General features: G+C 35.4%; 2 protein-coding genes across 4 annotated transcripts in view; one reads left to right on the top strand and one right to left on the bottom strand.

Moving 5' to 3' along the window:
• The window catches only part of als2b (alsin Rho guanine nucleotide exchange factor ALS2 b), a 69,641-nt gene extending 66,138 nt beyond the window's left edge, over nucleotides 1-3,503 (bottom strand). For all 3 annotated transcript variants that reach the window (XM_056459538.1, XM_056459539.1, XM_056459541.1), the window contains exon 1: nucleotides 3,327-3,503. The gene's annotated coding sequence lies outside the window, so the exon portion shown is untranslated. The remainder of the gene's footprint in view (nucleotides 1-3,326) is intronic.
• Nucleotides 3,504-5,944: 2,441 nt separating this feature from the next.
• cdk15 (cyclin-dependent kinase 15) overlaps nucleotides 5,945-11,678 on the top strand; it is a 45,286-nt gene continuing 39,552 nt past the window's right edge. The window contains exon 1 of the mRNA XM_056459536.1: nucleotides 5,945-6,246. Within this exon, the coding sequence (XP_056315511.1) occupies nucleotides 6,201-6,246 (46 nt within the window). The 5' untranslated portion in view covers nucleotides 5,945-6,200. The remainder of the gene's footprint in view (nucleotides 6,247-11,678) is intronic.

The raw sequence follows: 11,678 nt of genomic DNA, 5'->3' as shown, positions 1-11,678 counted from the left end.
CCTTTTTAAGATGTTTTACATACATTTTAAAACGTACTACTAATTACTATTTTTATATCTATTAGTTGGAAATGTCGACACATATTTCTGTTGTCGAGCAGTCGTTTGATCACATGAAAGTAAGGGCCGGCAGTACCATGATTTAACCAGTATGACATTGTAGCCCAAGAGTGTGATTCAGCCCTCCTGAACACTATCGCAGTGGAAAGAAACACTACATCGTTAAAATATATGATGAAGACTTCCGGTTGGGTCCGCTGATGAAGTAGACGTTTTTGTTTCTCACTCCCGTACGTTTTTAATTTAAACTTGCATAAAGCCCATTTATTTTGTTTGTGAACTAAAATACGATGAAGTGCAAAATAATTTTAACTAGTATATGTGGGAAAAGTTCACGAAACTTAAAATAAACAACACTTAAAAATAACAACGTTCAAAAAAAAAAGTCAGAAAAATAATCATATGAATGAGTGCATATTTGAGTTTATTTGCTTCAAAACGTAAACAATAAAGTTATTTTAATATATATATATATATATATATATATATATATATATATATATATATATATATATATATATATATATATATATATATATATATATATATATATATATATATATATATATATTTATTTATTTATTTATTTTTTTTTTTTTATATTTAGGACGTCATTGCCACTTTAGGTTTCAACTGGTAACATCGTCTGGGAACATTTTAACTTACTGTATATTTACCAAATACAGATTGTCATCTGGAAGGACACTGATCTTCATTTTTCATGCAATTTTGCGAGTCCATATTTTAGAATTTCAGAAAACAGAAAAAATAATTAGTATGTGACTTTTATTTGCTCTATCCCATGCTGATTAAAAATATTGAAATATTATGATGGAAAAACAATCTGCTTTTGTGAAATAATGCTACATAAAGCATACATTCACCTAAACTGAAACATCATTCATTCATTCATTCATTTTCTTTTCGTTCGGCTTAGTTCCTTTTTTAATCTGGGGTCAACACAGTGGAATGAACCGCCAATGTAACCGCCAGTATGTTTTATGCAGCAGATGCCCTTCCAGCTTCAACCTATAACTGGGAAACATCCATACACTCCCATTCACTATAACACGGGGAGAACATGGAAACTTCACACAAAAATGCCAACTGACCTAGCTGAGGCTCAAACCAGCGACCTTCTTGCTGTGAGGCAACAGCGCTATCCACTTCGCTACCGTGATGCCCTCCATTATTCATATGATAAATAAAAATGCTAATTGACAATCTTCCAGCAGGTGTAACGGTGTTACGTTGGTTACTGCACTCTCAGAAATAAAGGTACGCGAGCTGCCTGTCACTGGAGAGGTACCTTTTCTAAAGGTACAAATTTGTACCTAAAAGGTCCATATTAATATTTCGAGGGTACATATTAGTACCTAAAAAGTACAAAAGTGTTCCTCTCAAATTTTTTAGGTACTATTATATACTTCTGAGGTACCAATATGGACCGTTTAGGGTCAAACATGTATCTTTTGAAAAGGTATCACCCCAGTGACAGCTCGTGTACCTTTATTTCTGAGTTTGTGCGGTAAACAATACTATGACCTCAAATCCAGTGAGAGAGGAATTTATCAACTCAACATAAACTACAAAGCACACCAATATTCGCTGATTAAATTCATGCAAACTTTAGCATACAACTACACGTTACATTATCGAAAGTTATACTTTAAACTGTTAAGTTAAACTGAATAGCTAGAGTAGCATCTTTAATAGCTTTAATAGCTAATAGCTAGAGTAGCATTACTTAAAAAATACTTTTTAAGGGCCTTAAATTTATCCAAAATAATTCTTCAAGTTTTAATACTAAGACCCACACGGACACCCTGATTTAAGACCGAATATTTAAAGTACCATGATAAACAATATGGGGAGCATGTCACAAGTTGTCACTGAATGAATGTGTGAATATATAATCAGCTTTACCTCAATTATTTACTCACTCTCGAAGCTTTTAGAGGAGTTTCTATAATCTGTTGAACACAAAATAAGATATTCTGAAAACAGTTAAAACCCGGTAAACATTGACAGCCATAATAGGAAAAACAAATACTACGGAAGTCAATGATTACTGGTTTCTGGCTTTATTAATATATAAACAAAAAAAGAGGTGTGAAACAAGTGAAGATATTTTCAGTATTGGATGCACTATTACTTTAAGCTATTTTTTTCTGTGCGTTATAAATCTACATCAGGATGTCACGGTGGTGCAGTGGCTAGCACAATCGCCTCACAGCAAGAAGGTCACTTGGTCGAGCCTCAGCTGGGTCAGTTGGCATTCCGCTGTGGCGATCCCAGATGAATAAAGAGACTAAGCTCTAAAGAAAATGAATGAATGAATAAATCTATATCAGAAAGAGAGCGAATATTTCCAGTCTTACGCTACAAAATACTATAATTTTAAAATAATTTTTTGAGGTGAAGTTAGTTTTATATTCGCACATTCAGAGTTTCTCCTTAATATTATATTTTCAGAAAAGTATTATTTGCAAATTCTTAATAGAGAAATCAAATTAGCACCCAAAGATTATCAAAGTACAACATTGTTCACAGTCATATGAATAGTGCTTATGTTGTTTTAAAGACATTCTTGCATGCTATTTCTGACCGAATATTCAAAGTAGCATGGTACACTATATAGGGAGCGTGTCACAAGTTGTCACTGAACGAATGCGTGAATATAAAAAAAACTTTACCTCAATAAATAATTTTGGAGTTGCCAAAATGTGCCAAAGACTCTTTACAAAGGCTTACTATGTAAACACAAGTGTTTACACATTGATCAGGGCCAAAGGTGACGTAGAGCTGTGATGAAATCATCAGACTGATAAACACAATAACAAATCTGGAGTACAGTGCAATACATTTACTATATTATAATCAATATTAACAACCCCTTTATCTGCGTTGTTAATTAAAACACGAGCTGACAAGCAGGTTTAGTTGTCGAGCTTATATTACATGAATTTAAACAACAGGGTTATTAGCTTTGATAAAACTGAAAATTATTAATCTGATCGATTAAACTACATGAATATGAAAACGAAATTGCACCTGTCTGATGAAGTGAAAGCACATCAAATTGAGCAAGATTCGACATGTGAGGATCATAACTGATGTGTAAAAGATACGTTACTCGTATGACCACCACTGTAAAGTCATAAAAACACAATACAGTTCCAAGAAGGAAACATTCATAATTTATATTATATTCGCTGCTTTAATCTACCTCAAGCTGATACACGAAACGCTTCCTTCATTCTTACCTCAATATGTCAGAAGGTTGGCAGAAGCGAGTGAAACTTGGCGAAATATATCTTGTCAGCTTTTAAAACACTTGATCAGAAATGTCATTTAAGCCGGTAATGGAAGCAGACAGACAGCAAAGCGAAGCTCATGGTGATGATGATGATGATAATCGGGTGTGTTGTTACGGTGTTGTTGTGAGCGCTTCAACGGACGGGTTGGCATAAGGGACAAGCTACATAAAGTATTTACGCTTTCGCTTTTTTTCTATTTGGTCGTGAACGAGAGTGGTGATTGTTGCTTGAAATTTTAAGATGGTAAGATTTATACACAAGTCTTTTCCAATGCACAGAAACGGTGAAGTGGACTTTCACGACCATTTTTTTAGGGAGCGCTTACGTTAGGATGAACTCAAATATTTGTTTCCTTTTAGTGACGTTCATTCATTCAGTCGTTTTCTTTTCGGCTTAGTCCCTTTATTAATCTGGGGTCACACATTCACTATGGACAATTTAGCCTAACCAATTCACCTGTACCACGTCTTTGGACTTGTGGGGGAAACCGGAGAATCCAGAGGAAACCCACGTGAACACAGGGAGAACATGCAAACTCCACACAGAAACGCCAACTGACCCAGCTGAGGCTCGAACCAGCAACCTTCTTGCTGTAAGGCGACAGCACTACCTACTGCGTCACCACCTCTTAGCCTTTTAGCCACCTGCAATTTGGTGGAATAACCTTCAATTATCAATCATAACAGGTAAAACATTTGTTATTCAGACTAACAGCCATTTTCTAGGGAAGTAGCCATATAAAGTACAGTGCATTCAGAAAGTATTCATAGCACATTTTTATGTTACAGCCGTATTTCAAAATGAATTAAATTCATTTATTTCCTCAAAATTCTACACACAACACCCCATAATGACAATGTGAAAAACAATTTTTTGAAATTATTGCAAATTTACTAGTTTTAGTTTTATTTTTTTTTATTTTTAATAAATAAAAAAATCACTTGTACAGAAGTATTCACAGCCTTTGCTCAACACTTTGTTGATGAACTTTTGGCAGCAATTACAGCCTCAAGTCTTTTTGAATATGCTGCCACAAGCTTGGCACACCTGTCTTTGGGAATTTTTGCCCATTCCTCTTTGCAGTACCTCTCAAGCTCTATCAGGTTGGATGGGAAGTGATGGTATACAGCCTTTTTCAGATCTCTCTAGAGATGTTCAATAGGATTTAGGTCTGGGCTCTGGCTGGGCCACTCAAGGACATTCACAGAGTTGTTGTGAAGCCACTCCATTGATATTTTGGCGGTGTGCTTTGGGTCATTGTCCTGCTGGAAGATGAACTGCCCCAGTCTAAGGTCAAGAGCACTCTGAAGCAGGTTTGGATAAAGGATGTCTCTGTACATTGCTGCATTTATCTTTCCCTCTATCCTGCCTAGTCTTCCAGTTCCTGCTGCTGAAAAACATCCCCACAGCATGATGCTGCCACCACCATGCTTCACTGGGATGGTATTAGCCTGGTGATGAGCCTGGCCACTACCATACAGGCCTTATTGGTGGATTGCTGCACAGATGGTTGGCCTTCTGTAAGGTTCTCCTCTTTCCACAGAGGAATGCTGGAGCTCAGACAGAGTGACCATCGGGTTATTGATCACCTTCCTAAAAAAGGCCCTTCACCTCCGATCACTCAGCTTAGATGGCCGGCCAGCTCTAGTAAGAGTCCTGGTGGTTCCAGACATCTTCCACTTATGAATGATGGAGGTCACTGTGCTAATTCAGAGAAAGCAGAAAATTTTCTGTAACCTTCCCCAGCCCTGTGCCTCTAGACAATCCTGTCTTGGAGGTCTACAGACAATTCCTTTGTCTTCATATTTGGTTTGTGTTTTGCCATGCACTATCAATCCTGGGACCTTATATAGACAGGTGTATGCCTTTTCAAATCATGTCTAATCAACTGAATTTACCGCAGGTGAACTCCAATTAAGCTGCTGAAACATCTCAAGAATGATCAGTGGAAACAGAATGTCCATCAGGTTAATTTAGAGCTTCACAGCAAAGGCTGTGAATACTTCTGTACATGTGATTTATGGGGTATTGTGTGTAGAATTTTGAGGAAATAAATGAATTTGATCCATTTTGGAATAAGGCTGTAACATTAAAAATGCGGAAAAAGTGAAGCGCTATGACAACTTTCCAGATGCACTGTATTTATGGGAAAAAAAATGAAATAAATGTTATTGGAATGTTGTAGAATGGAGAAAATATTTAATTTTTAACATTTTACTCATACCTAATGATTCCAAATAAAATGTTTTAATTTTTTAATATGCTAAATTAATATGCTACAATATAATCAATCAAACACTTGAGGTTTGCTGTTGTTTCCGTTGGTTAAAGCATTCCATCTAAACTACCAGTGCAAGATATGAGTTTAAATTCGAGCTAGCATTTATTTTTCGAATATCTCTCCTTTTTAGAGTCTCTCATTTTAATGCTCAGAGAGACACACACACTTATACACCCTCTGGGTCTTTTTGATGCACCAGCCTTTCAAAACAAACCAGCAATCCCTTGCCTCTTTTCATTTTCCAGCTGATTGGATGGTGGTGTGCAGGAGAATTCTGATTGGCTGTGCCACACAAGCGGCAGTGACAGCTGCAGGAGGCAGGAGAGAGACAGGAGGAGAGCTCTCAGAGTAAATCGTAGGAGGACAGAGAAGGGAACTTGTGTGTCAGCGTAGGTGCCGCCTGAAGCCAGGTGATGACATGCAGGATAAAAGGACAGTGATGAGGTCCAGTACCACACTCAAAATGTCTGGGTCACATTGAGAGCCTCCTGTCATATCAACACCAGTTTCATCAAGGTCCATCAGAAGAAGCAGACAGCATGCAGAACCTCCGGCATGCTGCTTCAGAGGCTTTCCAGCGTCTCGGTAAGTGCATTTCAGCTTTATCATGCAATCAGGTTCAAAATCGGTGCTTGAGAAGGTTAATGATGTAGGAAGGAGGAATAATGCATAATGTTAGATTAAGCAACAATCTTCTTCATTGCGAACATCGTAGCTGCACATTAAAACTGTAAACAACTTGATTCATGCATGCACTCTCATCTGCATATTATAGTTCATTCCCGTGTGTGCCTAAATTAGCATAATTAATCCATTGCAGATTGCATTCTTTATTTTTGTGTTTATTTGTATTTGTATGCCTTCTTATATAACCTACATGTAATTGGACATACACTGTTGCTTATAGTAAATTCATCTAGTTAACTCATAAATCTTATAAGATTACATCTTAATTTAATTTAATTTAATTTAATTTAATTTAATTTAGGCGGTTCATTCCACTGTGGTGACCCCTGATTAATAAACAAAAAAATAATGAAATGAATTTAATTGAATTGAATTGAATTTAGGAGGTTCATTCTGTGGCGACCCCTGTTTAATTTAATTTAATTTGATTTTATTTAGGTGGTTCATTCCGCTGTGGTGCTCCTTGTTGAATAAAGGGACTAAGCCGAAAAAAAAAATGAATTAAATTAATTAAATAAAATAAAATAACATTATTTTTCATTCATTCATTTTCCTTTGGCTTAGTCCCTGATTACTAGGTGTCGCCACAGCAGAATGAACCACCAACTATTCTGGCATTTGTTTAACTGGCCCAGCCCGGACTTGAACCAGTAACCTTCTTGCTGTGTGGCGACAGCGCTAACCACTGAGCTACTGTGCCACCTAATTTTTATTTTATTTTATTTTTCAGCTTCTGAGATCTTTTAAAATTTCTCAAAGGCACCAGAGCCTCTGATAAGAAAAAAAGGTTTATTTTTGGTAATTAAAATGCAGCTACAACAAGATAAAGTGTTAATATTAGATATATATTTGTGGAATGATTTAGTTAAGTAGCGCAGTTGGTAGCCCGTCACCTGAACGCAAGAAGGTTGCTGGTTCATTTCTGTGTGGAGTTTGCATGTTCTCCCCATGTTGGCGTGGGTTTCCTCCGGGTGCTCTGGTTTCCCCCACAGTCCAAGAAATGTATATAGAGGTACGTTTTCAGAATGAGCCTGGGTTGCAACAATAAAATATAAACATAAATTGTACAAAAAGAATTTGATATAAATAATCCTTGACTTTTTAAGGCACATGTGCATTTCTTCTACACTGTAAAAATGCTGGGTTTGTGTTGAGACAACATGAACTCATTCGTTTTTACAAATGTAAGTGGATTGAGCATAAAACAATTAAGCTGTCCCAAAAAAACTCAAGAATTGAGTTGTTGCAGCTCATTTTAAATAAGCAAACATATATGTTAATGTTGCTGAGTTTTGGAAGATAAATAGCCCAAATATGCTTGTTGATCCTGTGTGTATAAGAGAGAAGGACCTACATGGCAGAGCCATTATCTGTAGTTTACTGCATGACAGAAGTGAGATTTTGTTGTTTGTTATGAGGGAAGGCCGAGTTCCTGTAGGTGAGAGGAAAACAGCCTGTAACAGCATCTGTGTCCATCTCTTGAGAGAGATGAGGGCAGAGAGTGGAGAAAACTCTCAGTGTGTGTGTGTTATGTGTGAAAAAATAGGCACAGTGAAAGGCAATGACTTTAAATATATTGTACTGACGCTGGCTATTTCTGGACATGTGTTTAAGCACATTTTCTCACCATACCGTCCAATGGGAAGTATGTAAATATGCATTTTTCTCTAAGCCTCCTCTTTATGTGCATTATTTGAGCTGAAATATTTTGTTATGATTAGTTTTCATTCATTTACTCTAAGTTGATGATTTGTATCTTGAATTATATTTTTCTGATTCTAATCTGGGTGAGGTAACCCCATGAAGTAAATTGGTTCCTGTGTTTGACATTTACTATTATACAAAACCTCACAGGTTGTATAATTCTCAATATAATTACAAATTATATATTAACACAAAAGTTTTATTTAATGGAGAATTATATAACTACTGTAAATAAAACAGAAAACTTGATTTCACTAAGTAAAAACTAGTAAAAAGTAAACTCAAAATCTGATTGGTCAATTCAAATATGTTCTAGTATCAAAAAACAAATGTCGTTGATCTAGGGGCATTTCTAACTTGGCAAAATCACAGTGTCCTCATTGTTATATCAGTTAAAAAGTAAACCATATTATTGCCGAGTGATATAATACAATTTTGAATTTATAGTACATCCTGCTTACCTGCAAACACACCCCAGCAGGCACACAACATCATAAGACGTTAATATTAGGTTAGATTTAGGTTGTGACGTCAGGTGACCAAAATTTAATGTCTAGTCAGCATCTAAGGGCAACATTATTTTGATGTCCAAAAACAACGTCAAATGATGTTGATATTTGGTTGATTTTAGGTTGTGTTGGAAAGTGACTAAAATCTAACATCGAGCCAACATCTTAAACCAACGTCATATTGACGTCAAATAGTGACATTTATTCATCAGGTATGGCAACCAAAATCCAATGTCAGATAGACGTCATAGAGGTAACATCCTCACAAAGTCAAGCTGGAACATAATTAGACATTGATATTTGGTTGATTTTAGGTTGGACATTGACGTCGGCCTGACGTCGGGTTCTGACGTCAACTCGATTTTCATTTCCAAACAAAATGTCCCCATGATGTTGGGGTACAACGTCAATCTGACGTCATGTTGATGTCCTGTTCATGCTGGGATACTACAAAAATAAATTTAAATATATAGCAAATCTTTTCTATGTGATCATATATTGTTGCAACAAGAGATTTTGGTCAATATCGGCATGATAGTATCAGCTCGTTGCTCAGCAAGCAATTTTTGTGTTTAAAAGAAGTCTAATGGGTGAATAAAATAATAAAACAAGGCCAAATTTTGACTGTCAGTAAAACAAACATCCACAGACCTGTTGTTTAATACTAACTTGGTAACTTGTTTTGTACTTGATATACTTGACTGAAATACACTGTAAAAAATGGCCGTGATTTCAACGGTAAAAAACTGTAAAAATGCTACAGTACAAATCCGTAACCTGGTTAACGGTATGTTTCCTTAATATATACAGCAAATAAACGTAAATTGACTTTCCCAGAATTCCCTGTATGGCACATAACTTTTTATGCTTTTTGTTGACATCACTATGGATCGTTTTAGTTGTTTCCCCATCAGTTATGTACATTAGAGATTTATGTTACATCTAATGTTGATAAACAATGTTTATTTCATGACTTTAATTTTATGCGTGTTGCTATACTGGTGTTTAGTAGTTGTGTGAATGACACTGAGCACCTTCTCTTCTACCACGGCTATTGGTACACTTTTATGCTTGTGGAAAAAGTTGATTGTGATGAGCATTGGTTCATTATGTAACTTCCTCATCACCATCTGCATATGGGTGTCATAACATGTCTAACTGTGTAACAAAAGATGTGTAGATGTTGATAATTCAAAATACAGACATATTACCTCTATAAATTAATAAAATACGGTAGTTTACCGTAAAATGAGAAATTACTTTTACGGTTTGTACCGTATTTTTAACGGTAAAGTACTGGCAACCACAGCTGCCGTTTTTTTACCGTAAATTTTACGGATTTATTTTTTTACAGTGTAAATGTTTCATTCTAATAAGTCTGGCTTAAAATACCTTGTGTCATTTCTGGTTTACACTTGTAAGTTTTTACATTTAAGTAGTTGTTTGGACTTAATTTGTTCCATTAACTGAACTCATACAGATTTGATAACTGAACTTAAAAGGTTTAAGTTAGTAATGCTCTAAATGTTTGACAATATCAACTCAAATAATATAATTATATATGACCCAATATAGGTGAAGTCAAAATTATTCACCCTCCTGTGATTTCTTTTTCTTTTTCAAATATTTCTCAAATGATGTCAGGCAGAGCAAGGAATTTTACACAGTATGTTCTATAATATTTTTTCTTCTGGAGAAAGTCTTATTTGTTTTATTTCGGCTTGAATAAAATCAGTTTTTAATTTTTAAAAAAACATTTTATGGTCAATATTATTAGCCCCCTTAAGCAATATTTTTCTAAGATTGTCTACAAAGCAAACCACAGTTATAAAATGACTTGCCTAATTACCCTAAACTGCCTAATTAACCTAGTTAAGATTTTAAATGTGACTTTAAGCTGAAAACTAGTATCTTAAAAAATATCTAGTAAAATATTATGGACTGTCATCATGGCAAAGATAAAAGAAATCAGTTATTAGAAATTAGTTATTAAAACTATTATTATTATTCCTGTTATACAGAATTAGTTTTCTCAAACTGTTTGAGTTGATGTCTAAGAATAGCCCAAAACTACACTATTCATCAAATACACAGGAATGAATGACACATGTGAAGTCTGTCCAATCTGTGTGCTTGATGACTAGTCTGGACTATTCTTAGAAGTCTATTAGATTTTCACTGACAGCCCAAATTGAGCCTTGTTTTAGCCAAGCCATCTATCTTAAATTTCTATAAGACATCTATAAAATACAAAATCCCTTTGGCTGGTAGTGATGCAAATCTCTCTCTTATTCCAAAAGAGCTCTATTAGATTGAGATCTGGCGATTGAGAAGCCATTATAAAGTCATAACTTTCTGTCATGTTCAGCAAACCATTTATAAATGAACTGGACATTGTGACCGGGCATGTTATCCTGCTGGAAGTTATTATCCTAGTGGGTACACTGCGGTCATAAAGGGATGGACATTCTCAGCAAACAACACTCACATAGGCTGTGGTGTTTAAACAATGCTCAGTTGTTTCTAAGGGGAGTTGAAGCGTGCCAAGAAAATATCGCCCACACATTTCAGCACCATGTACCAGCCTGCACCATTGATACAAAACAGGATGCTCTCATGCAGTTTAGACCAAATTCTGATGCTACCATCCAATTATTGATGCAGAACTTAAGACTGTTTGTAAAATTATTTGATTTTGGTGAGCCTGAGTGAATTGAACCCTCAAGTAATTGGAGTTACCTAATAGAAGTAGTAGTGTGTGTTACAGGTTTGTTCCTCTGCCAATGTTGTTTCGATGTTCGGCATGTTGTGTGTTCAGACATCGTTTGAGTTGCTTTTCCATCATTCCTTCTCCTTTGACTTCTGAAGACATTTTCATACACAGAACCTCAATACTTTTTATTAGGCCTGCACGATATTGGAAAAATCTGATTTTGCTATATTTTATTTTTCTGTGATGCAATATATTGTGATACGAATAAAGTTTCACAAGATGGTTTAAAATAGCACTATTTGACAGATTTCTGGGTATCAGTAAACAGTATTCGCTTACAGAAATTGAATAATCATAATGCAAAAAAATGCTTTTCTTACAACCTCAAATCAGAAAAAGTTGTA

Source organism: Danio aesculapii, chromosome 6 (assembly GCF_903798145.1).
Source record: "Danio aesculapii chromosome 6, fDanAes4.1, whole genome shotgun sequence".
Lineage (NCBI taxonomy): Eukaryota > Metazoa > Chordata > Actinopteri > Cypriniformes > Danionidae > Danio > Danio aesculapii.
Note: the sequence above shows the minus strand (reverse complement) of the source record. Positions and strands in the feature narration are given on the sequence as shown.